The 25,043-nt window shown below is 44.7% G+C and overlaps 10 protein-coding genes across 10 annotated transcripts; 6 read left to right on the top strand and 4 right to left on the bottom strand.

Moving 5' to 3' along the window:
• Positions 1 to 1,168: 1,168 nt before the first annotated feature.
• Positions 1,169 to 3,410, bottom strand: LAJ45_09606 (uncharacterized protein; the record flags this gene model as incomplete). Its single annotated transcript, XM_046119147.1, has 3 exons — positions 1,169 to 2,006; positions 2,144 to 2,447; positions 2,669 to 3,410. The coding sequence occupies 3 exons, from the start codon at positions 3,408 to 3,410 to the stop codon at positions 1,169 to 1,171; spliced, it is 1,884 nt and encodes a 627-aa protein (XP_045967717.1).
• Positions 3,411 to 4,093: 683 nt separating this feature from the next.
• On the top strand, positions 4,094 to 4,915 carry LAJ45_09605 (uncharacterized protein; the record flags this gene model as incomplete). The annotated part of the gene is made up of 3 exons (XM_046119146.1): positions 4,094 to 4,684; positions 4,771 to 4,834; positions 4,899 to 4,915. The coding sequence occupies 3 exons, from the start codon at positions 4,094 to 4,096 to the stop codon at positions 4,913 to 4,915; spliced, it is 672 nt and encodes a 223-aa protein (XP_045967716.1).
• Positions 4,916 to 6,707: 1,792 nt separating this feature from the next.
• On the bottom strand, positions 6,708 to 8,465 carry LAJ45_09604 (uncharacterized protein; the record flags this gene model as incomplete). Its single annotated transcript, XM_046119145.1, has 1 exon — positions 6,708 to 8,465. The coding sequence occupies one exon, from the start codon at positions 8,463 to 8,465 to the stop codon at positions 6,708 to 6,710; it is 1,758 nt and encodes a 585-aa protein (XP_045967715.1).
• Positions 8,466 to 8,512: 47 nt separating this feature from the next.
• On the bottom strand, positions 8,513 to 9,752 carry LAJ45_09603 (uncharacterized protein; the record flags this gene model as incomplete). The annotated part of the gene is made up of 3 exons (XM_046119144.1): positions 8,513 to 9,255; positions 9,535 to 9,671; positions 9,739 to 9,752. 3 exons carry the CDS (start codon positions 9,750 to 9,752, stop codon positions 8,513 to 8,515), a joined length of 894 nt encoding a protein of 297 aa, XP_045967714.1.
• A 1,437-nt stretch (positions 9,753 to 11,189) lies between these two features.
• Positions 11,190 to 12,535, top strand: LAJ45_09602 (uncharacterized protein; the record flags this gene model as incomplete). Its single annotated transcript, XM_046119143.1, has 4 exons — positions 11,190 to 11,338; positions 11,416 to 11,997; positions 12,071 to 12,319; positions 12,382 to 12,535. The coding sequence occupies 4 exons, from the start codon at positions 11,190 to 11,192 to the stop codon at positions 12,533 to 12,535; spliced, it is 1,134 nt and encodes a 377-aa protein (XP_045967713.1).
• Positions 12,536 to 14,517: 1,982 nt separating this feature from the next.
• On the top strand, positions 14,518 to 15,116 carry LAJ45_09601 (uncharacterized protein; the record flags this gene model as incomplete). Its single annotated transcript, XM_046119142.1, has 4 exons — positions 14,518 to 14,532; positions 14,597 to 14,722; positions 14,791 to 14,858; positions 14,924 to 15,116. The coding sequence occupies 4 exons, from the start codon at positions 14,518 to 14,520 to the stop codon at positions 15,114 to 15,116; spliced, it is 402 nt and encodes a 133-aa protein (XP_045967712.1).
• A 1,289-nt stretch (positions 15,117 to 16,405) lies between these two features.
• On the top strand, positions 16,406 to 17,818 carry LAJ45_09600 (uncharacterized protein; the record flags this gene model as incomplete). The annotated part of the gene is made up of 6 exons (XM_046119141.1): positions 16,406 to 16,458; positions 16,543 to 16,676; positions 16,739 to 17,157; positions 17,211 to 17,277; positions 17,342 to 17,399; positions 17,446 to 17,818. 6 exons carry the CDS (start codon positions 16,406 to 16,408, stop codon positions 17,816 to 17,818), a joined length of 1,104 nt encoding a protein of 367 aa, XP_045967711.1.
• Positions 17,819 to 18,645: 827 nt separating this feature from the next.
• LAJ45_09599 (uncharacterized protein) lies at positions 18,646 to 19,875 on the top strand (the record flags this gene model as incomplete). Its single annotated transcript, XM_046119140.1, has 2 exons — positions 18,646 to 19,274; positions 19,332 to 19,875. 2 exons carry the CDS (start codon positions 18,646 to 18,648, stop codon positions 19,873 to 19,875), a joined length of 1,173 nt encoding a protein of 390 aa, XP_045967710.1.
• A 231-nt stretch (positions 19,876 to 20,106) lies between these two features.
• On the bottom strand, positions 20,107 to 20,979 carry LAJ45_09598 (uncharacterized protein; the record flags this gene model as incomplete). The annotated part of the gene is made up of 1 exon (XM_046119139.1): positions 20,107 to 20,979. One exon carries the CDS (start codon positions 20,977 to 20,979, stop codon positions 20,107 to 20,109), a length of 873 nt encoding a protein of 290 aa, XP_045967709.1.
• Positions 20,980 to 23,324: 2,345 nt separating this feature from the next.
• LAJ45_09597 (uncharacterized protein) lies at positions 23,325 to 25,043 on the top strand (the record flags this gene model as incomplete). The annotated part of the gene is made up of 1 exon (XM_046119138.1): positions 23,325 to 25,043. The coding sequence occupies one exon, from the start codon at positions 23,325 to 23,327 to the stop codon at positions 25,041 to 25,043; it is 1,719 nt and encodes a 572-aa protein (XP_045967708.1).

The raw sequence follows: 25,043 nt of genomic DNA, 5'->3' as shown, positions 1-25,043 counted from the left end.
GTGTTTTGCTGGTTGGGCAAATACATAATTAACGTGCGAGTACATGTATGTAGGGTATTTTAGGATAGCCATGCTAAAGCCCGCTTCCAAGAAAATCGAGATTATCCCTTCGTCTATTAAAGCTGCCACACTATAATAGAGGGACCAAATTTGTATGGGAGATCTGTTATTTGATAAGGGGAGATAACAAGATCTGTTAGGAAAGCCACACAGATTTGCTTTTTCTCGGGGTGGCAGCTTAACTGACAGTCGAGGGGATAATTGAATCGTTGAAGTCATTATATCTCACTCGTTTGTATGTTAGGCGTAACGTGACCATACCGATAAGGACAGGTGTAATGTAGTAGTATATATGGTTTTGTCCCTTTGAACCAAGATATCGAGGAAAGTCCCTTGCTGCCAGTGATCTACAGCGAGGGGGGAAATTATTGTAGAAACAGGGGTCTAAAAACAGGGCTTCTATGGCTGGGCAAGCCAATAGGACTCTTCTCATACTTCTACAATAATTTTACCTCACGCTGTACATGTAGGTGTCACTCTACGTGCTCATATCATGCGCGTTGTGAGTACTACCTAACATAATGTCAAGTGCCAGTAACACCTTTACCATTGTGGCTTTGAAGCTCTATATCATTACTATAGATGTTGACCGCCGAAAAATAGATAGAAACAATATGAATATGTTGAATGATACTTAGCCACCAAACCAGATATAGTGTATATACATCAACCCGAATTAAAAGCAAGAAAAAACATAGATCAAAAGAAAAGTCATATCTCTAACACTAACTAAGTACCTCGTTATATCAACACTATTGATTTTTTACTGAAGTTTTGCATTTTATCCCTCAGCTCACCCTCGCCTTCTCTTTACCAGCCCTCATGATGAATAAATCTGCGCGTACGCTTCTAGTTGATCATCATACGCTAAACCATCGCAACAAAGCCACAAAAGAAAACAAGTACAGGGGAAAGAGAAAGAGGAGGGTCAAATAAGAAGAATAGAATGATGCACTACATCTGATGCCTCCCCTCTGTCTTCTGGGCGTAATCCAAATGCCACGCAAACTATTGCAATCGCCCTTAATATCTTTAGTTTCTTCCTCGTTCATCTCGCACCACCTCTACCCTTTGGTTTGCACCCCCCTTCATTCCTACCCGGAGTCGATCATACAGCATTGATATCGTCTTCGCCTACGCTTCCCTCATCACCATCGCTTTCTTCCGGCCCTTCGCCATCACTGCTATATCCTGCATCTACCGTAGCCTCTGTATGCCGGGTGGTTTCATCGAGGTCGCTCATTTGTTCGGGTTTGGCTCGCAACCATCCCATCCTGGGGCCGCTTCTCGCACGTTCCGAAACCCGGAAGCCGTATATTCGCATCTCATACTGTTTGCCCTTCCCAAGACCTGGCGCGAGGTTCGATGCCAATACTCCGTTAATTAATGGGGCATTGGCACTGCTTGTGCCTTTTCTGCCGCCTACAGAGTTGAGGGACGAGCCTGATATTATTTCCTTGCGACCGTTGCCAGATACATCAAGTTCCGGGAAGGTCATTAGAAAAAGCGATGCAAATGTTGTGCCGAAATATGCCCCATCAACAGTTTGGAAACGCGAATTAGGTGGTACATAGATGTCACAGCAGGATGGACAGAAAAGCTTTACTGTTTCCACACCGGGAGTGTCGGAATATCCACAAGGAAGGACACGCGCATTATTGCAGAATACCCGCTGACAGAAGCCGAAATGGTTTGAAAGGTATTTTTCGTACATGACCTGGATACCTTGTCGCGAGGTGATGAATCTTTGATGAATGAGGCCGTAGAGAAGTTCTGCAGAGTTCTCGATCATGGAGACATCCGAGGCGACTCGCATATGACCGGCGCGACGACGGTAGGTGGGCGGAGCGCCAGGCTGTTCAGACAGTGACTCAGATGCGGATGCAGCGGAGTCAGAGTCGTCTTCAGGCTCTACATCAAGAATCATTTCAAGAGCTTCCTTATACCTGTAAGAGCAGGGGCTTAGCTTAATTCATGGTGTGGATACAGGCAATGGATGAAAACAACTAGTCGGGTAAACGATGTAGTGGGTAGATCTGGTAAAGACGAGTCTTCGGGAGGATGCATATAGAGAGTAACTCACATAGGGACCATAGCACCGAGTCCTGTCAGATTGAAATCATCTTCAATGAACTCTTCGCTGACTTCAGCAAAATATTCGTGTCCAACCATGTTGCAAAAGCCGCTGATCCAAGACTCTTCATCCTCCATATCGTCTTCTTCTTCCTCCTCTTCTTCTTCCTCTTCGGAGTGCTCTTCCTCCTCTTCGGAGGCCGACTGATCCGAGGAGTGTTGTGAGTGAGAATGTATGGGAGAGGCCGGCGGTGGTGGAGCGTTAGAAGAAGTCGGGGGGTTCTGGGAGGAGAGAGGAGGGGAACGGGGTTGGGCTACAGCCAGATTAAGATAAGCACACACGGGCGATACATGTCAGCCTTGATATGGCGAAAGCCTAGCGGGAAAGTTCATAACCACACGCGAAAAAAAAGGGGGGGGGGGGGGTAGAGAGATGTGGGGGACGGTGAGGGGGGGATAGGATACATGTATATGTATGGATAGATGGGGCAAGGAGGGGCAGCTAGGTAGCAGGGTAGCAACCAGGATAACGCACCGTATCTTCCCGCCAATTCGTCCTCCTTCAGTCTTCCACTACCGGGGGTAGCAGAAGTAGCAGCAATGCCGGCCCGACTACTTTCTCCTTTTACTCCCGGCAGCGCGGTTCGATCTCTCTTGACAATCCCAATTCCTCGATGAACGAGGGGTCCGCGAGCGGCAGTTGCTCCACTACGTCTATAAACTGTGCTTTTTAGTAGTTCAAGATCGTACTCTGGTTCGTCGGCCTTGCACTCGCCGACTTCGAGCGGCGGCTCTACAACTTCACTAGGCTGTTCTGATAGTGGCAGTATCTTTGCGGAGGGCTCGGTGACGGCTGTGGCAGTATTAACGATGTCGACAGCAGTAGCAGCAACACTAGTGAAGGCTGCTGATATCTGGGGTGGTAGTGAATGTGGTTGTGGAGGCAAGGTGATGGAGATGGGAGCCTTCTTGAGAGGCACTTGGTTGTTTTCGTCGTTGTTGTCGACGAGCGCTGCCTTGCAGTCTATTTTCTGGCGGGTATCCAGCGTCTGTTGCGTGTCAGTCGCCCTGGCGCGTGGCGGCAAGGGGAAGTCGAAGCGCGGGTTTTCTACGTCGTCGTTTTTCTTCTGTGGCTGAGTCGTCGTTGTCGGGTATGTGGGCGAGTCGGGCAGCGGTTGAAGATTGCGGGCGTCGGGGTAGTTCACGTCGGGCAACCGCTGCTCCTGCTGATGTTGCTCAGTGTTGCTTTCAATAGTCGGCGGCGGGGTTGGTGGCATAGGTTTGTGGGTGTGAGAATCGTTCCTACTTGGTAACAACTGTGGCTTTGCTCTCAGGCTGCTGTCCGGCTAGTGAAGTGGCCTGCAAGGGGTTGTGTCAAGGGTGTGGTTCAGCGTGCGTGTATGTTTTTCTGCAACTGGATCAGCTTTAAATTATTAGAGACTTGTAAGGAGGATAAAGGGGAAGAATACTATGTAGCATTCTACAGTAGCTGATCGACATATCAACATACATCTAACTATATGAATCAACCTTTTTGATTCTTGTCACTGGTACATTCCTGACTGTTGGGGTCACTTAGATGGACAATGTGGCGCTAGATCCTCCTATCAGGTTCCTTTGTCGCGTTGTGCCTTTCTGCTTTCTGCGCACTTGTGTGGCGCATGAACGAAACCTCAACCTCATCTGCACGTACCACCCTTATCGATGTTGCGGTCGGCGATCGTAAGTCATGAAGATATGGACAGATATTCTTACAGGTACATACTTTCATTGGGCTGACTGCCTTCCGATCTCAGTTATAACCAAAAAATTTATACCTCGCGGACACTGTCACCGTCACGCAGTGTTGGGCCGTTCCGATTCTTTGTTTCACTCAGGACAGAAATAGGTACCTAGCCAAAAACCAAGGGCACATTACCGTGATATATACCTCCACACAAAATCAATACCAAATCCGAAAATGCCATCTAAAGGCTCCAGTCAAAAGCCAAGGTCCCAGAAATCTGTAAAACAACAGAAACAGGACCAACGCCGAGCCGTTTCCCGCCCAAAAGTGCCCTCAAACTGGCCCTCTGAGATATTATATATCTATCGCCCAAAACTATCAAAATCCTTACCTGCACCATCGATCTCACAATTAGGCCTCTCCCCCACATTACCTACTTCAATATCACGACCCAGTCCACTCGTCAAAATCAAGAAGATCGATGCTCCTACGCACCCGGCCAATGGCCAATTTGGTCTCTTTGCTGCTTCGAATCTGCCCGCAAAGTCATTCATCCTCGACTACCTAGGCTATGTCCATGATTCAACGGACACGAATGAAAAGTCTGATTATGATCTCTGTCTTGACCGGGAGTTAGGTGTTGGTGTAGACGCCCAAAATGCGGGAAATGAGGCAAGAATGGTCAATGACTATCGAGGTGTGCCAGGTTTTGAAAGGCCAAATGTGGTATTTGAGACCAGGCGAGTTGGTGACAGTGAGAACGGGGAGCTGAGGATGGCATTGTGGGTCGGTAGTAAGGATATCAAGAAGGGCGTCGAGCTGTGCGTAAGCTATGGGAAGGGGTTTTGGCAAGGGAGAATGAAAGAGGAGGAAAGCGACGAAAACAAAATTGACAAGGAATAGAGCTCTAGCATTGGGATCTTATCATCCACATTCTCTGGTCAACTGGCTATATTGTATCCATCGCTATCACAGGTATGTCCAGCTAAGGCTGTCAAGATTAAATATCCAATGGGTTTTACTAATAGGTATGAATCAGACCCTCTACTCAATTAGCATACACACATAAGCATAGATATTTATATAACTATACGATGCATATATGTCTATTGCTAATACGATAGATTTTTATGTAGTATGACTCAAAAAAATACCAAAGAAAGCCCCGGCCATCACTTGAACTGGCCTAGTACGTTTGTAGTAATTACTTACAAGAAGGCAAAGGCTCAGCCAATCAGGGTCCCAATCTGTTTCGCGAACCATGCGAAAGACTAGTACTATCTGATAGAGAACCGAATTAAAAAGTTCTGGTAAATACACATACCTTTTTATTAATACTATACCTTCAAATTATACGCTAAATATCTGATTTAAATATTTTACGTCTAAATCAAACTAGGCATGGGATTCAACCATACCAAGCCCTACAGCCAATATATAACGGCCAATTAATTATTCATTATGCAGATATATCCCGATGCGTATTGGCACGTTTATGACCCAAATTATAAAATTTATGTTAGTTCAGTCTAGGTCTTCTTTGGTGAAACCTATCATATCAGCTTATCTACTACCTGGTGGGTGATCAGCTAGCTGGAGGGGAAGTTTTTGTGTGGAGACTTTCCCCACTGTTAATTACATAACATTAGTGTGGCTTTGAACTGCAGGTACTCTACCCTGATTACCCGGCTTTGACAGATATCCTCAAATTCCTCCCTTACCAAATCTGTTCCCCTGAAGTTTGTAATATCAACACTCGCTCAAACACCTAAACCTTCGCATTCACTCGAACTGGTAGAACCAAGCTCTCCATAGAGTAGAATACTATCCTAAAACTTTTACACCTTCCACGACTCACTCACAACTCTCAATACTCATACCAACGATAATGGCTAGCTTCTTCTCAGATATATGGCTTTCCGTATTTGAGCCCGGTACCAATAAGTCTCTTGTCATCGCAACCCATATATCCTTTGCACTACTTCAAGTGGTATTACTTGCCCTTCTTGTGGCCACGGAAAGCGGACACTTCGTATTTTTAAGCCTCATCTGCGGGGCCTATGGGCGGCCATTACGTGGTTTATCAAGGAGGTTGAGGCGATAAAAAAAAGCGGAGGCACTGGAGAAGGAGAAGGAAGGGGAGGGGCAGAAGATAAATGGCAGTGAGGAGGTCAAGAAGGTTAAATAGAGATTGTTTGAGATATGGGAGGTGATTGTAATAGTTAATATTACAATCGCTATGGCCATGGGCACAGCTTCCCCATCATCATAAACACGAAAATTAATTGAGAGCTTTTTAGCACAAAATACTCGAACTATCAATTTCACCGGGGCTTAATTCTCGGCATGCTATCTGTTCAGCGTTAAGATTTATAGCATAGATTTAGATTACCGAATTATAGATACCATCAATCTCACTTTCGGTCCTTATAAATGGGACGGGTCAAGTCCTGTAAAAGCCGGAGTTCACACGGAGTCCATTTCTTAAAGCATAACCGACGGCAGGTTCTAATATACATGCATATGCGTATACATCCTATATGCAAACTCGATTGGTGAACTCCACTTTGTCATGATAGAACATGGCTTACTCTTTACAGTATATACATAATATACATTTATTCCTCTTCAGGATATAACCAGTAGTGGAAGGTCATGGAAAATATCTCTCTCAAGACTACATGTAGATTGGAAGGGTTTTCTTCTGATACACTTTCAGATTTCACAAAACGTTACCTAGAGATTTAATCCCACAATACCCTGTTAAAAACAAAAGAAAAAGAAAAAAGCCAGCATAAACAAACCAAAACTCCCAACTACCTCTAAATAGCCTATAAAGATTATGAGTTTAATCATCACCCGTCAGGTCTACAACGTCCACATCCTCCCACAGCGTCTTTCCTTCACGGATGCTCCAATCATCTTCGATGAACTCCCAATGACCATCCAGACTTTCTCTCAATGCAATCCTTTTAGTAGTCTTGCCATTAGCCACAACGGGCCCTTTTTCCAATTTCGTGGACGCAGTAGCGCCTTCGCTGCATGTTATTTTGCTTGCCACGCTTCGTCTGGCTTCTTGCGTTGTCTTCTTACGAGCAACGGGAGCGGCGGTGATGTCCAACTCGTCGTCTAATATTTCCACTTGAATATCTTGCGTTATTTCTATGGAAACATCAGTACCTGTGATGATATCCGAGTTCCTATTTACAATATCCGCTCCAGTTTGCGTTGTTATTTCTTTAGAAGGAGGATAAAAACTAGCATGCTCATCTTGAGCTTCCACTGGGGGGGCATCCACTGTCTCTATGGGAGAGGTGACGATATCTGCCGTATCAGAAGCGGAAAAAACCCTCCTCAAAGGTGAGGTAGGGCGATGACAACGTGCAACAGGAATCGGAAATGGAACGGGGGAAGTGAGGATATATTTCTTCTTCTTCTCTTTGAGAATCTCTGGTGACTGTTGCTCGAGATCTTTCGTTTTCACTTTCCTTCCTTTCCGCTTTGTAGTGATATTTGGGCTTAAATGGGCGGACGGCGAAAAGTCGAGAGTACTGTCTATGGTTTTCTCGCCGACATCATATTCATCATCTCCAACTAAGTCCACTACCTGGAGACGTCCAAACTCAGCCGTTGGTGTATGTGGCGGAGATAATTCTATGTTAGAAAATCTATCTGGTGAAGGCGTCCTTATTTCGGGCATTTCATATTCTTGAGTTTGTGTGCTTGATCGCGGTGGGGCCTCTGTGATACCAGATGATCTATATCTCTTGGTGGGTGTATTGGGCGGTGAATTATTGGTACATAAATCGTCAATGTCAGGAGCAGGAGCTGGTGATGATTCAATCGTTATTGTCTCGTATGTTAGGCGGGTTCGAGGTGCCAATGATGATGGTGGTGAATAAGAACGTGACGGGCAAGGCAAGTCATACAAAGGCTCCGGCAATGAGTCCTCAAGTATATGTATAGAAGAGTGATGATCTAGAGGTGGTTGCGCATCCTCAATGGCGGAAGGCGTACTGCAAGCTCTTCGGAGATTTGAGTAATCTCCATCAGATCCCTCAGAACTCTCCTCTCGCTGGCATTTTGTAGGCTTCTTTTGGGGCTTTGAAGTTTTAGAGCTGGAACCCTCAGCCGTTTTCCTCGGCCCCAGCCCTTCAACAACACATTTCCGAGTGATTGAACGACTACGCCTGCGTTCAGCAAAGGGTTCCTCTGGTCCAGACGCATCACAAGACCTTTGTGATTCAGTGAATGTAAGGGCATCCAAATCCTCGCAGATTCTAATTTCCGGTTTTTTTCCTCTGGGCTTTTCCATGTCGTTGGGTTTTGAAACACTCATATATTTCAGAATAGACCCTGATGCAGTCCCCTCCTTAGGTTTAGCTTTGGTCTTTGTCGGAGCTTTCTTAGGTGCTTTTGGACCAGAAATCTTAGGAGTTTCCCATTCTTCAATCCGCTCACTGAGACTTTGCCGAACAAATAACTCCTGAATCCATACTCTCTCTGTGGCGAAAATATCGTAATCTTTTCGCTTTCTCACGCCGTCCTCATCTGGATCTTCGTCTTCCTCCTGCTCTGATACTTCATCTTCCTCCTCTGCATCCATGTCGATTTTAATGACTTCCCCTGGTATGAAAGAGACTCGTAATTCCTTCAGCCCACCAGTTGAGGAATGCTCCCGCCCCCATGAAAGCCTTTTACAATAGTGTTGAGCTCGGCTCCGCCCTCCCCATCAGCAAGTCTCCTTGACAGTATTGCTGGCGCAAGCGTCCTGACAAACGCAGCAGCGCCGCCTTTTCCTTTCCACTCAAATGCATATCTGACTGACTCCCGCAGTCGAAACAAATCCACATTCCCGTCCCATACGATTTTTCTTCTTAACTTTTCCACAGCTTCCTCGCTTGAAACCGCAGGATTCGTGTAATAACCTAACACCATCCTATCCGGAAAATCTTCCGGAATTTTGATCACTTTATTCTTCCTCCGGAACAATCCACTTTTATTCGTCTCGAGTTCGAATGATAGCCGCTCTCTCCATTCTCTGAAGCCATCTTCGTCATCTTCTTCGAGGTTGCAAAGCTCCTCCCCGAACCCTGCCTTCGCGGCCTCCACTGCGGTCCTGATTCCACATTTTGGTACGCCTTCAGGTATATAATCCCCACCGCTCATCAGTGCGACCAGTATCATTCCTTTCGGCGTGAGACCGCTCTCCAACTGGACAGTTTCACTATTATACACCGTGATATGTGTGGGCGTCGACTTACCCGCCTTTCCCTCGCTTGACCAGTTTCGGAAGGTAATTCCACAACCAAACATCAAAGTGTCCACATCTTCGCTCATAACGGCATCAACAACGCCATGTCGTTGTAGGAGCGCACATTCTGCTTCTGCTTCTCCTGGAGCGTCATGATATGGGAATCCAAATAGCTTTAAGTATGATTTGGTATTTTTCTGCAAGGACGGTATCACTTGTGTATTTGTCTTGTGGTTCCGTTTGAAAACGGGGCGTTTGCGACCATCGAACACAAAAAGGGGAGTTATGTTTAGTTGGTATAGGCGGAGGAGGCGGTAGTAAAGCGTTCTAAGAGCTGGGTTTGTTCCGCCTTATTGGTTGCTCTTATGTCAGTTTTTGCGCTTTTTCGGGGAGATGCATTGCATGCCAAAAACAAATGTACCTTTTCCAGACTGAACTTGAAAGGACCAGATTGACGCATCAACCGCAAGTCGTAAACGTCTACCCGTAGCTTCGAAGTGGTCTGAAGCGACTTTTGCTAATGAAATGCGTTCTCCAGGCCCGAGCTCGCTATAAAGTCTGTTGTTTTGGGGGATCAGTATGCGACCTTTCTTTCGGAGGATGCATAAGAACTGCTATGGCATACCCTGTAATACCCATTGATTCCTGGTTCCAAAAATATCGACCAAAATTTACTCCTGTTTGAATCGTGTGGACACTCGAGACGTTGTTCCTTACACAATTGTTGTATGTGGAAGACGCATTTGTTTGCTATGGCAACGAGGGAGTTACAGGAGGCAACCACAATCTTATCAGATTTGATCAAGTATATTTATAAAGATCATAAGCCAGCACTCGCGATAAACATACATGAGTTAAATTTCTCCATACATTTTCTTTAATAGAACTTAGACACACGGCTGGAGAAATGAATTTTAATGTGGGGTAGGCTACATGTAGTTACTGTATGTATGTACATACATGTAAGTATTACGTATGGTCCTAGGGCACATATAAAAACAACAACATGCTCTAGGTGCGTTCATACATCTCCAGGAAAGTTCCCGAAAAGTGCATGTACTACTCTACACACATGTACATGTAGTCAGCAACCCATCTACTTGTGATTTACATGTGTAGTTTCTTGATTTGCCCAAGCTATGCCCATCAGCCTAGTGGACAATACATGCAAGTACTAGGGTATGTGTACTCTAGTGAGGGTGTATCTAAGCACACGCCCTCAAAGAAGGTTTTTAAGGGGGTAATGCGATCCTAACTGCAGGAGTACAATAGGAAACATTAATATTGGTATTTGTAGACATCCGAGTCCCTTGTGCCTAAGTTAGATAAGTGGGCTTAGGCCATAGCTTCTGCAGTCTATGCTCATTACTGTGTGTGAACTCGAGTACCTACATGTACCTGCTACACACATTTATGTAGTTATCCAGTCTCACCAAATTTAGGCATGTCAAGCCAATCTCACCAGATAAGTGGCCTTAGATATTGGACTATTCCGTTCAGTATAATTACGTGGAGAATTTCAATATTCTCTCGTTAGGTCGGGATCGGAACACCGTATATAGAGAGAACATAATTTACTGTAGTGGGCACGGGGGAAGAGAAGCAGAAGCAAAAGAAGAAGCAAAGATCTTCCCGCGGCAACGGCCACCTTCTTGAAACATTGCCAAATCTAACGGAGTATTCCGAAATTTACAATGTTGAGGCTGACCGGTGAACAATACAAGTAGCATGGGAAAGCTCTGCAGATGCCTCATGATGTTATGCCGCGTTAACATTGAAATTCCACGTCAATTTATTACTCAATATACCAGGCAACATATTAGAACCAACACAGTGAGAAGGTTTTCGGGGGAGATTTCGGTGGTATTTACCGTGGGGGAGGGTGGTGTGGCTGAATCAGCTGCTTTATGGTGCTCGGTCACGCCACAGCAAATTTCATAATCCTCCCCCTAACCCACCCCTTTCTCTGTTGATGCTGGCTGCGATAAATACTTTATCTCCACCCATAACCCTCTTCTAAGCTTTCCCTTTTCCTCTATCTATCTGTCATCACCACCCCCGAACTTTCCCCCAACCATGTCCTACTCAAGTCTTCCCGTTATCTCGATCGCCGAGCTTGAGAAACACAAATCCTCAAAGTCATGCTACGTTACAATTGGAAACAGGGTCTACGACATTACCCCATTCTTAAGCGACCATCCAGGTGGTGAAGACTTGATTATTGAGTAGGTCTACCTCAACAAGGCTTCGCCAACAGAACTCCTTTGAATCTGTCCACCCCAGCTGACAATTGCGATTGTAGTTATGCGGGCAAAGATATCGCGGCGATCCTGGCGGACGAGATTTCCCACACTCATTCAGAAGCCGCCTACGAAATATTGGATGATTACCTTATTGGCCTCCTCCCAACAGAGACAAACAGAATGCCTCCATCTCCCCCTGGCACTCCTCTCAGAGGCGCAACACCAAGGGCTGGATCACCAAGTCCCTTAACTGGCATGTCCAGCGAAGAGGAACTCTCAATACCAACCGACATTTCTGCTGATTACAAAAAGCATAAATTCCTCGACTTAAATCGGCCGCTGCTGATGCAAGTATGGTCTGGTGGGTTTTCCAAGGAATTTTACCTCCAGCAGGTGCATAGACCACGTCATTACAAAGGTGGAGAGTCAGCGCCTATCTTCGGGAATGTGTTAGAACCACTCAGCAAAACTCCATGGTGGGTTGTACCAATGGTTTGGTTACCTTGTATCTGTTATGGAGTTTTTGAAGCGCACAAGGGATTGCCAAATTATGGTGTCCAGGCTGCGTTTTTTTCGGTTGGGCTTGCGCTTTGGACATTGATCGAATATGTGCTACATCGATGCCTGTTTCACTTGGATGAGTATGTTTTATCCTATAATCTTTGCGATTCCCACTTTACCAAGGACTCTACTAACAATTAATTTTCCATGCAGAAAAATGCCAGATAACCGTGTATGCATTACGATGCATTTCCTGCTTCATGGAGTTCATCACTTTCTTCCGATGGACAAACTTCGTCTTGTTATGCCTCCAACATTGTTTGTTGTACTCGCGACACCATTTTGGCATTTAGCGCACTTTGTGTTCTTCTGGGACTGGAACGTGGCCGTCAGTGTTTTCTGTGGTGGTATCTTCGGATATGTTTGTTACGATCTGACCCATTACTTTTTGCACCATAAATCGTAAGTAAACGTCTACATACGGAAATACCATTATTACAGCTATAGCTAACATACTCTCCTAGCCTCCCGTCATACTACAAGGAACTGAAGAAGTACCATCTCCAACATCACTTTGCCGACTACCAGAAGGGATTTGGCGTCACTTCGAAGATTTGGGACAAAGTCTTCGGAACGGAGTTGATGTATGGTGGCCCCGCTCCTTTGAAGGAGGAGTAAAAAAGTGCGTTCCAAAACTCAGTAGAGAATGCAATGGATTCGGGCGTACCTGCACCCGGGTGACATGTCAAGCACAGGGTGGGAGTAATGGACATCATGCGACGGCAATTGCGGCGTCTGCTTTTTTGTGGTTTTGTACTAATGACGAACACGGCTTTTTGTAATTGTTTCCGCACTCGTTTTTCTTCTCTGTCTATATGATTTTCGGTTTAATGCCTAGAGTATAACATTAGAAATTGCCGACCTCCCATAATAATGGATCGAGGCAATTATTATACACTTTAATTTTCTTGTGGGATGCGAAGATTAGGGTCTTAACGGTAACTAGTCAAAAATATTACGTTTTATATGTATCTAGAATCGGAAGGAATAGAGGACTATTACCCAAGATATCCACTCTGATTAAATTCATCCCTTTCCCTACGAATATTTGCAGTTGAGTATGGAAAGTTTATAAATCAACAGGAACGGAATCGGAACGTTAAGGACCCCTCCGTGGACCCATGGAAGTGGAGTGGAATTAGTTGTCAACATCCGCTTGCAGACGCCGCGTCATGTGTTTTCTCTTACTCGGCCGGAAGAAACGGAAACACAACATTCCGAAGCTAGAAGTGGGGTGTGCGAGCTTCCTATCGGACCCAAAGAAACCCGAAATTCTGTTTAAAGCATGTGATTTGTTTGGAGAACCGAACCACATGTATTACTGACTGGTAAGACTGGAGCCAGGTTACTACGGTTAGATACATGTCCTGTTGAAAGAAACTTGGCATTTCGTATTTTCATGTATTGATTTTTGTGGTGATAACACGCAACACGCATCACTGGGTATCACTCACGCTGGAATACCTTGATCATCCGGAGGTGGGAGTCACGGTCTAAAAGCCACGCCACCCCAATTATATAGGTGTGGCTATCAAAAAGAGTGGGCATATCCACAAGGCGCCAATGCTGGTTACTAGGATTTGTAATTGTGGGTGTGCGTAAGGATACGAGAACTGCATCTTCCTGGTTCTAGGCGTCGTCATACAAAGTAGGTATCTCTGTGAATGACACGTGTCGTAAGTCAAAGATGCTTTCTCCGGTGGGATTAAGGAAGACTTTAAAGAGTACTCCGGGTGTGGAGACGTATATGAAAGTGATTAGAAACTTCAAGTATGACACTGTCGTCAAAAGTGGTATTAGACATTGAGGATGTCTGGTTTTGAGATATAGAGATTAGCCGGTTACACATACTTGCAGGTACCCCAACAGACTATACGTATACTTGTACATACTACATGTAGGTACAATTACATGTAACCACTACATAAAACCATTGAGTGCGCTGTATTAAGAGCTTCCTTCCATATCGGACGGACAGGTCCCCGCAGAGATAGAGCACTCGAACATGGCAGCCTGTTGTATTAGGTCTTCTGAATTCATCAACAGCCGGAAATACCAAAACGTCCGATAAAGTTAATTTCAGGCCCGAGTTAAAACGTGCATATATAAACATTCTTCGTCCCAGGTATGGTCTTCATTAAGCCTCATCAGTCATGAATCGGGGAACACCTTATAATTATCACAATTTAGATTTTTCACTTGCTAGCTACATGTACTTGTACTAGGTGTAAATTTGTATTTCTTCTGAGAACACCAGATGAGACCTCGCGCACCGCTATCTGCGTTAACATGTGATTCTAGACAGAATCCACACATGTATTCATTTTTTCTCCACAAAGTAAATTGATGATATTAATAGAGTTGACAGCAAATTATTGCTACTGAGAAAAGTTACCTCTGGTTTCTATTCCTGAATTATCATTTTCAAAAGCTTAAAGCGAGTGATAGCGGGTGACTACATGTCATGTAGCTCTCCCGCTAGTCTAGCATTTTGAATCATGGTGGTCCGTGCGCGCCAATTAACTAACACCAACAACCCCACCAAAGAGCCTCATCCATCCCCCCCCCACTTCCGCTCTCCAACACCCCATAAAGCCACGATGGATCGACGCATGGTACTTATCCCTCCCGCTCTACCTCGTGTCTTCTCGCTCCAAGCTGACGACCGCGCTCCGCCAGCTTTCCCGAGAAGATGAGGCCCAGACGGACACAGTCGTGACCCGGGAGGACCAAAACAACATCAACAAATTCTCCACTCTCCATCAGAAACAAGGAATATTAAAGGAGGAGCTTGAGAAGAAGAATGTGAATTTCTTCCCCGCCCTGCGCTATTCGGTTCTATCCTGGTATCTAATGGGTGTGGTTGTGTATAGCAAGAGAAGGAATACATCGACGACGTGACTAGTGAGCTTGAACTTGCCGACGAAGATGATATGATACCGTACGTTGGCTATCTACCCTTATAATTTCCAGTTTTACCCTGTGATTCTGATGTGAACCAAATAGCTACAAAATCGGCGATTCATTCTTACACCTCCCACTCGAGGAAGTTCAGCAGCTACTCGAGAAGTCGGCACAGGATATCGCTAAGGAGATCGAGGCTCTAGAGGAAAAAATTGAGAGGAACGATGAAATCATGGGGGAATTAAAGGTGAAGCTATATGCGAAATTCGGAAAGGCCATCAATCTAGAAGTCTAGGACCATACAGAGCGGAATATACGATTGAACTAGGGCTCGTCACAGACCGTGAACACACACATCGTGTTCCCATTCATACGCTAGCTAGGGAGTCACCTTTAGGACTGTGAATATCTTTTTTCAGATATTTCAACTTGAGCACGTGAGTGTGGTAATTAGGAAGAACGGTTCCGTAAGGGAAACTAGTCGAATATATATCAAATGATTTGATGGGCCATGTCCCTGTTTGTATGATGGCCAGCCGTCATGCATTTCTCTACTGCCGGCTTTTCTTTCTGCAGGCTCTAATGCCATGAACCCAGATTGCCTATATATTTTCGATTATCGAGCCGGATACTTTGTACTTTGCTCCTGCCTATATATGTGTGTGGTGAATGCTTTCGATTGTGAAATATTTCTCCAGCTCATCCAGATCATATATATTTTTTACTAAATACATGTAATTACAGTAAAGAAGCACATCTTGATAGATGTAATTACATGTAGGATGACCAGGCAATTAATCTACGTAATACAACCCTCATCGAACTTGTATATTGCAACTACATGCATCGGCTTCTAACAAGTCTTCGAATTATAATTTTTACTATAAAAGGAGCTAGACGGTCATCCTATTACGAGGAAAGGGGTTTTTGGTTTACTGGGTCTATACCCGAATTTAGTATTAAAGAGACTCGGAGCTACGCGACAAACAAAAAGGAATAGTTGATCATAGTGATCAGTTTTGGGGCAGGGGCAACTATAAATGAAGGAACGTAAATTATAATCTATAAATTTACAATCGTATCTTTTCGAAAGTTACGGATCCATCATTGATACCAGTATATCTAGACCGTTAGTCACTCTTCGCGGTGGTAAAACCAGGCCAGCCCCTAGACGTTAATTGTATATAATCCAACAATGGAAACACACTCTTTAATTTACAGATGGGTTAGTGCGGTTTTTCCAGTTTTGACTGGCCAATATTGAACCAAGGTGGCCTGAGATTAGGGCCAGGAGATGATGTTTCTCTACGAGCAATAGGAACTAGAGCTACTGCATACGGAATTCGACTCGGCGCCGGAGGTATGTATGGTCATTCAATTCTTGATGCATGAGTTGCCAAGATCAAGAACCTAACCTCAGTTGCACGGACCACTCTCCAACGGTCAACCCCGCGCTACATCTAACCAATTCCGAGCCTCAACTTTGCTATTCGCAAACGCCAAACCTATATCACTCCATAGACCCAGGAAACCCAGGAAACCCAGAAACCTCTTTCCGAATAATACCACGAGCTTAAACTCACAATGGGTGTCAGCGAAAAGATTAAAGAAATTGAGGAGGAGATGCGGCGGACTCAGTAATTAAGACACACCATTGCACACTTCGATAATCGTAAAACTGCGAAAAGGTAGGCTAACGACCCGCGCTTTCTCGTTTGCAGAAAAAACAAAGCCACCGAATACCATCTCGGTCTCCTCAAGGGAAAGCTTGCGCGTCTACGTGCGCAACTTCTCGAACCCGCTCCCGGAGCTGGCGCGGGAGCGGGAACGGGTTTCGACGTTTCTAAGAGCGGGGGTCTGTTCAACTTATTCTTTATGTGCAGATAGAGTTGTAACTTACCATATACGAGGGTTTAGATGCACGTATTGCGCTCGTTGGATTTCCTTCCGTCGGAAAGTCAACCCTGCTGTCGAAGATCACGAAGACGAAATCTGAAGTTGCGGCATACTCTTTTACGACTCTTACGGCTATTCCGGGAGTTTTGGAATATGGGGGTGCAGAGATTCAGATTCTGGATTTACCGGGTATCATCGAGGGGGCCTCCGAAGGCAAGGGTAGAGGGCGACAAGTTATCTCGGCGGCGAAGACGAGCGACTTGATCATGATGGTCTTGGATGCGACGAAGAAGGCAGAGCAAAGGGCCCTCTTAGAGGCCGAACTAGAGGCGGTGGGTATTAGGCTTAACAGGCAAAGACCAAATATCTACCTGAAACAAAAGAAAGCCGGAGGCATGAAGATTAATTTTATGAGCACGCCAAAGAATTTGGATGAGAAGGTGAGAGTGGAATCTTATGCGCTAGAAGAGAAGTCTTGCTGATGAACGGACAGATGATTTACAATATCCTAAGGGATTACAAAATGCTCAATTGCGAGGTCTTAGTTAGAGATGAAGATGGTGCGTACATCCACCCACTACTAGCTGATATTTCAAAAAAAAAAAAAATACTAACGTATAAAAGCCACTGTTGACGATTTTATTGATGTGATCATGGAGGCCAATCGAAAATACATTAAATGGTAATACCACTAAAACTCCCCAAAATACCGATACTAATTTCCTTAGCCTTTATGTATACAACAAGATCGACTGTATCAGCATGGAATTCCTCGACCAACTCGCTCACGAAGACCATACCGTCGTCATGTCCTGCGAGCTTGATCTCGGTATCAGCGACGTTGTTGAACGCGCCTGGAAGGAGCTGAACCTGATGCGGATATACACCAAACGCAAAGGTGTAGAACCTGATTTTTCTGAGGCCCTCATTGTGAGGCAGGATTCTACTGTCGAGGATGTCTGCGACCAGGTGCATAGGACATTGAAGGAGAGCTTCAAGTACGCTCTTGTTTGGGGCGCAAGCGCAAGACATGTCCCACAGAGAGTAGGTCTGGGGCATGTCGTCGCTGACGAGGATGTCATCACTATTGTTACAAAGTAGGGGGCAATTCTAAATAGTAATAAAATAAAAGGGAAGATGTTCAGTAGGATATTTATGCGCCAAGTTCTGGATTTAATATCAACTTACAATTCCATCGATCTACATGTTTCTCGGTGAACAAACAATCCAGTTTCACCCCGCATGACCTCAATCTTGATAGGCCGCCGCTTATTCATGAACTGTGGATAGGGTTAGGGGATGGCATTGCCCTATAACTCATAACTAACTCTAGGCTTATGATCATTATTGATAGCTCTTGTTGTATTTGATTTTATGCAGCGCATCCTTAATTTTGCAGGAGTGAAATCAATTAAAGATGATTTCTAGGAGATTAGGAGGCGGTCGTTATGATCTACGTAAAGTAAGTTTCCAATGAGTTCGAAGTGCCCTACTGATTCAATAGAGTGCCTATCAGTCAGACCTCTGTTCTCGTTGTAATGTACTTGTATGTACCCAGTTTCTCCATACACAATAAGCTCGAGAGCTTCAGGTTGCACTGGGATTCAGTTTCGGGATGGCATTGGAATGGAAAAATGATGAGATTTAGAATCTAATCTTGAAGGGTCACTTACTGTCTGGACTATGGATGTTGATCGGGTATAATCATGCAGCTGTAAGTTTATTACTATTGTGTCCCTGGGCCTAACCGCGTAGGTATCGTAGATCGGCAAATGGCCCCTGCTTTGCTCAGGACACCTAACAACCAACGGTCTCTCGTGTAAGCACCTAGACAGACAACCGAATACCAGCTAAGGACATTAAGACTCCACGATATTTCTTCTTTGCACTCCGGTTCGCAACTCCGGTTGCGATATTTAGGGCCCATCATGATCATGATTTCACCCTTTATATTGCTCACCATAGCTTCTTTCGCCTCAGCGTGGAAGGATCTATCAGATAACACTTTAAACTTCCTGCCAAACCCCTCAGACGCAGATTTTGATATTAACACGGGAAAGCTTCTCTCTCCGATCTTAATCCCCCGCGTCCCCGGTACTGAGGGATCACTCAAAGTCCTAAATCATTTCCATAACTTTTTCACCTCAGAGCTTCCATCATGGACTCTTGCCACTCAGAACTCCTCCTCCGTAACGCCTACCTCAAATGGAAAAGAGGTTCCCTTTGTCAATTTTATGGCAACACGTGATCCCCCATGGGCACAGCCGGGGGATGTTGGTCGGCTAGTTCTTGTCGCTCATTACGACTCGAAATTGACGCCGAAGGACTTTATTGGCGCGACAGACTCAGCTGTCCCGTGCGCATTGCTTCTACACATAGCACAAAGCATTGATGCAGCTCTCACTAGGAAGTGGGCAGATCTTGAAGCGAAGGGGGAAACAGGGGACGATCTCGACGACGACGACGACATTGCTAGGAAGGGAATTATGTTATTATTTCTAGATGGAGAGGAAGCCTTTCATAACTGGTCAGACGATGATTCGCTTTATGGAGCTAGGTGTGTTTTGGCCTCATAGCAAAATCGGTAACATGTACTAATATATCTGGCAAATAGGAGTTTAGCAGAGACCTGGGAAGCTTCGCACCATCCTGCGTTGTCAAGCCGCCATAACGAGATTGCTAACGTTGACCTCTTCCTCCTCCTCGATCTTCTCGGCTCTCAGAACCCTAGAGTCCCATCTTACTTCAAAACCACTCATTGGGCATACAATCTCATGTCCGATCTTGAAACTCGCATGCGCGAATCCAACCTTTTTCTCTCACACGAAGCTTCTCCTGGAAAATGGTTCTATGACCTGCCTATGAAAGCTGCGAGTGCCGACTGGCACTCCATATTGGACGATCACATCCCGTTCCAAGCGCGTGGTGTGGAGATCTTCCACGTTATCCCAATTCCATTTCCGAATGTGTGGCACACCATGAATGATGATGGCAAACATCTGGATATGCAGACGGTTAAGGACTGGGCATATCTTACTACTGCGTTCACTGCGGCGTGGCTAGAGCTCGAAGGTCATGTGGAGGCTCCGCTGGATACAGCGGGGAAAATTATCGATGATATCGGAATTAATAAGAGGGAATACAAGAGTGAGCTCTAGCAATTATAGAACCGGGGTCGGTTCTAGTGGCGCGGGAGTGGACTGAAGCGATATAGCTGGAGGAAGGTATATCTTGACCATTGTCATGTTATATCTCTTTTGGCGCATTTTTTATGTATTTCTATACTTCTTGCTTGATCCAATCATCGGGTCCTTGAGTGGATATTTTTCAAAAAGAATTATATTGCGCCTAACTACTTTATTTAGATTGAGAGTCCTGAAGATAAGATTTTATACATTATTCCCCAAAAATTCCACTATAGCCAACGAAATTTCCTTCAGATGTGTCTCCAGGGCAAAATGCCCTGTTTCAAAGAACTTGATCTCTACCTTCTTCACGTCCTTTTTAAAGGCTTCCGCGCCTGCTGGCACAAAAATCACATCATTCTTTCCCCACAAAGCAAGTACAGGCGGCTGTTTCTCATTAAGATACTCTTGGAATCTAGGGTATAACGCAACGTTATTCTCATAGTCCTTGAATAGCCCTAATTGAATATCCTTATTCCCTGACCGCTCCATCAAAGCCTGATCAAGATAATAACCCTCTGGCTCGATAGCACTCAATCTAGCAGGATCGGTAACGCCAAACTCATACTGCCATTTGGTTGCATCAAAAGTTAGCAATGCCTTGCTGAGCTCTTCCCTCTTTTGTGGCGTATCTTCGACCCAGAACTCCTTGATCTGGTTCCAAAATTCTCCAAGGCCTTCTGTATATGCGTTTCCGTTTTGGGTGATTATCGCGGTGATACTCTCGGGCCGTTTAAGTGCGATGCGGAGGCCGGTTGGGGCGCCGTAGTCGAAGATGTAGACCGAAAACTTTGTGAGCTTCAGTGCATCTATGAAGGCTATAATTGAAGTTGCGATATTGGCAAACGTGTATTGGTAGTTTCTTGAGGCGGGAACTTGGGTGAAACCAAAACCGGGGAGGTCTGGGGCTATCACATAATATTTATGGGAGAGTAGAGGGATGAGATGACGGAATTGGTGAGAGGAGGTCGGGAAGCCATGAAGAAGGAGGATCACGGGCGATGTAGGAGAGCCGGCCGTGCGGTAGAAAATGGAGAGTCCGTCTGCGACAATTGTGTTTATTCCGACACTGGACATGATGGGACTAGTGGTGAGTGATACCAGGTAGGGTGTTTGGCTTAATGATCCTCTTGTATGTGTAATGAACTTTATTTATGATCAGTTTGGAAAGGTCCTTGGTGAGTATGAGATTTTAGGTACGTTCGAATAGAAGATGCTGTTTATATAATTTAAGAATATTGGAGAGTTAACCCCAATGGTTTAAGTTATTACAAATCGGAATATTTGTTATAAAAACAGATTGACTGTATATGCCGCAATCGTCGTTACGTAATTACGTAGAGATAAATATTCATATACATGTATCTCTCTGGGTGTTGCATGCAATCAATGAATTAAAAAAAAAACTCTCTGGGTGGGCCCGCGGCCGGTCATTTCCACATACAAGGCATTCCTCTGTTTGTCAGAATTTAGCGTGCCATGCAAGTGCTTCTGGCTGCTATGGTTTAAACGCACATTAAACTGAATTTTGTCCAATCCGGAGAGAAAGGCGGTATAAACCGATGTTGAATTCCAAATCTCTTGCTGATATATCCACCTAAATACATGTGGTAGGTAGCACACAAAACAGTATTAGCTACATATAATCGACCACGCATTGTCAGCAAGACATGATCCTTGTACCGAAAGCATCCGACATCTGACATTTGATTAAACTTGCATTACAACTACTTCATAGATTGGTGTGATATATCCAGTCATCAGTATAACACTCCAGCATATAGTCTCTTCCCACATTCTCAAAGTTCTGCTGTGTCACTGCGGCCGAATAAGTTATGACCCTGCCGAATTGTAGTCCGTAGTAATATTAGTGTAACCATGGCTAGATTACACACAAATGTAGGTAATTTATCATTGAGATCAAGCACTGTAAGAAAATACAGCTACATCTAACTATAGCTGATTTTCAAAAATATTATCCATGGCGTGTCTCCTTCATTTACTGCGAAACATTCGCCTACTTACATAGTGCATAATAACGAGTGATATGTCATGAAGGTGTGGATTATATGTAGTACTTTAACGGTACTTCTTATTGCTTCTTAATATTTTAAGACTTAAGCTTGAAAGCTTTTGATTTTTCTAGTGGAGTTTTGATGGGAAACTAAAAGAATCAGTACAGTCAGTGATCTTTAATCATCATATATCACTCGTTTATCTGGGTATGTTGAGACTCCAGTTAAGGCACTACATGTAGCCAGTTTTAGCATGTTGTGCTTGTATTTATTATCACCAAGCCACAAGTATGTCGACCTTCAGTTATTTGCAGTAGTATTGTCGTCTGTGACTGGCAAAATAGTTTCCCGCTGGCAACTCCGTCGTTGTGTCACATTGGCGTAACTTGGGTCTCTAATATTAGCTAGCTGAGTCTCATCGATATCCGTGGCCTATTGGATCTGCACACAGTGCTCGCGATACGTAGTACGTAAACTTTACAGCTTGCTCTCCTATAATTACTGCGCCTCATAATTTTGTATTTGTCAACAGCCAGCCATGGAGCGACAGTGGCGTGGTGACCTAAATATTAGGTTTTCCCCCCTTGTACTGTTTTATATATACCGTGATATTACACCTAAGCTACATGTATATAAGTCAAATTACAAAAAACTTCGCTTAGCGATGTATGCTTGTAGAACGTCCTATCCCCTACTGCCATCCAAACGAAAGTGGCGATAAGTTTGGAATTCTGGCTGTCATGGACTCAGCTGCATTGGAAGCGTTGACTTGGTTTTGTTTTGTAATCTTTTTTTGACCATATCTCCCCTGCATAAGCCACACGCCACGGATTTTATAGAATTAAATAACATACACCTAGCTAGGGCCAACGCTCGCTATTGTGGTTCTGAAGCTTGATAAATATATGTAAAGCAACTTGAATAGGGTTATATGGGTTGGCATTTACAGACATTTGCGCAATGCAAATGACTAGTGGCACTGTAATGTTTTCAAGACTTCCGTTGGTTTGTGTTCTGCTACGTCAGCATGAATACTTTAACTTCAAGTAACTGTTTTATTTTAATTCAATTGCGTAGATGGATCGTTTTTTTCTCTCTTTTTTTTTCTCTCTTTCTTTTTTTTTTTAATTATTGCGTAGATAGATCTAGCTAGAATGTATACAGGTTAGATAGGAAACTAAGAATCTCCCTATAATTACTAGGGCACCTGGCTCGAGAAACAATATTTCCCAAAGAGTTGGTTTCCATTCAAATATTGCACCCAGGTATCGCTTCGCTAAATATCAGAACCTCAACTTTAAAAATCCGTCACCAACAGTTCTACACCTACACACTACATTAACAATCCTTCAACCTCCAACGGTCACCCAGAATCTCACATCCAAATAATCTATTCAGTATCGAACCATGGACATCACCCATATACCTCCTCCCCAGCCGCAAGACGAATTCATAAGTTCAACTCACCTCATCATAAACTACATCAATGTTATTCAGAACACGATGAAGCGAACGTCGTCACAAGAAATTGCTTCTAAAGCGGCCCCCATAAGAAAAGATATCATTTCATCCTTGCCCAACGAAATTGTTTGTCAGATCGCAGAAAATCTCTATATGAATGGTCTCAGATCACTTAGAGATGCCAACCCCCGAGAGTTCGGTGCCCCTCTCAACAAGCTGATTCGTGACAAACACCTCTTACGTGACACTAGCTACATGATATCTGCCATGTTTGAAGCTGCTGCAAAACGAGATGTTGAGATGATTCGCTGGCTTTTCGAAAACGAGAAGGCGATAGGACAAATACTCCTTCTCAACCAACCTCATTCGTCATATGACGAGGAGGAGATGTTCAGAATACAAGTAAATGAAAAAACTTATTGGTACTTTTGTCTTACCGGCGAGAAGCTCGATGACGAAACCGTGGACCTCATCCTAACTGCCGGGCCGAACCTTATGATGGCCATCAAAACGGAAGAGGCTCTGGGATCCTACCTCCCTTCGGGAATGGTGCACACATACGACCAATATGACCAGAACCTACACGCAGTAGCACACTCGGCACTCTCCAGCGCACTCCAAGCCACTGATGAACGTCGAGTAGAGAGATTCATCAGGCTGGGAACTAGTACAAAGCTTGCGACCTCAAGAACTGTTGATGAATTTATATTCGCTTCTTTTGAAACGGACTCGTGTTCCATTGACTGGAATCTTGGGAGTCGGTGGGCGGTAATTCGAGCAGAGGCTAATGCTTTATTCTTACACACTCCGCTCGAGGAAATTGACCCAGATCATCTATGGGCCGGGGGGAACAACCTTCTTCATATGGCTATTTTTTCTTCTAATTCTGTTAGAATGACAAAGTTTGCGCTATCAAAGGGACTGTGTGTTGAAGATGATAACCTGGCCGGCGAATGGCCACTCCAGCTGGCATTCGACAATGAACATGTACCAGCCAAAGTAATACGGGTATTGATTGAACACGGGGCCGGCACATCTGTGATACCGTCGTACCTTACCTCCGGGTATGAGCCAGGTTTGGGCTCTCAAACTAAATCTAGACGTGAAAAGGTTGCTGTCTTCTTGGATAGTGCGAATATCGACTGGGTTGCCGGAGATATTGATGGGAATATCTTTGGGGAGACGCTACTTCACGTTGCGGTCGTTTGGCTTATGCCAATCAAGTATTTCAAAAGTCTGTTGAGAAGAGGGATGGATGTGAATGTTCGAGACAGTTCGGGCCGCACGCCAGTAGAGGTAGCCTGGGATATGTTGGGTTCCAATGAAGAGGACTGTACTTGGCGTGTGCTTGGCAGTGAGATGGATTTCAATGCCATACGGGACGTCTTGATTAAGATCATCGAATTTTTAATCAAGCGTGGTGGTACTGCGAGTGTCGAGGCCGGGGACTCTGTGATGGTGGTGGAGGATTTCGCAACTTCTGGGGAGTCCGATGGTTTTGAGAGACTAGGGGAGCTAGGGGATGTGGAGTATGTGACTATGGGGCAACTGGATCATCTGGAGCATGTGGCCATGGAGCATCTCGAGGATGTGGACAATCCACTCGACATAACACCTTGCGACACCGATTACTTACACTCACTTGCAAGTGTGGGATGGGACTAG

This window comes from Morchella importuna (assembly GCF_003444635.1).
Source record: "Morchella importuna strain M04M26 chromosome Unknown Morimp01GS037, whole genome shotgun sequence".
NCBI classification, from domain to species: Eukaryota; Fungi; Ascomycota; class Pezizomycetes; order Pezizales; family Morchellaceae; genus Morchella; species Morchella importuna.
The sequence above is the reverse complement of the archived record's forward strand: the minus strand, read 5'-3'. Positions and strand labels throughout refer to the sequence as shown.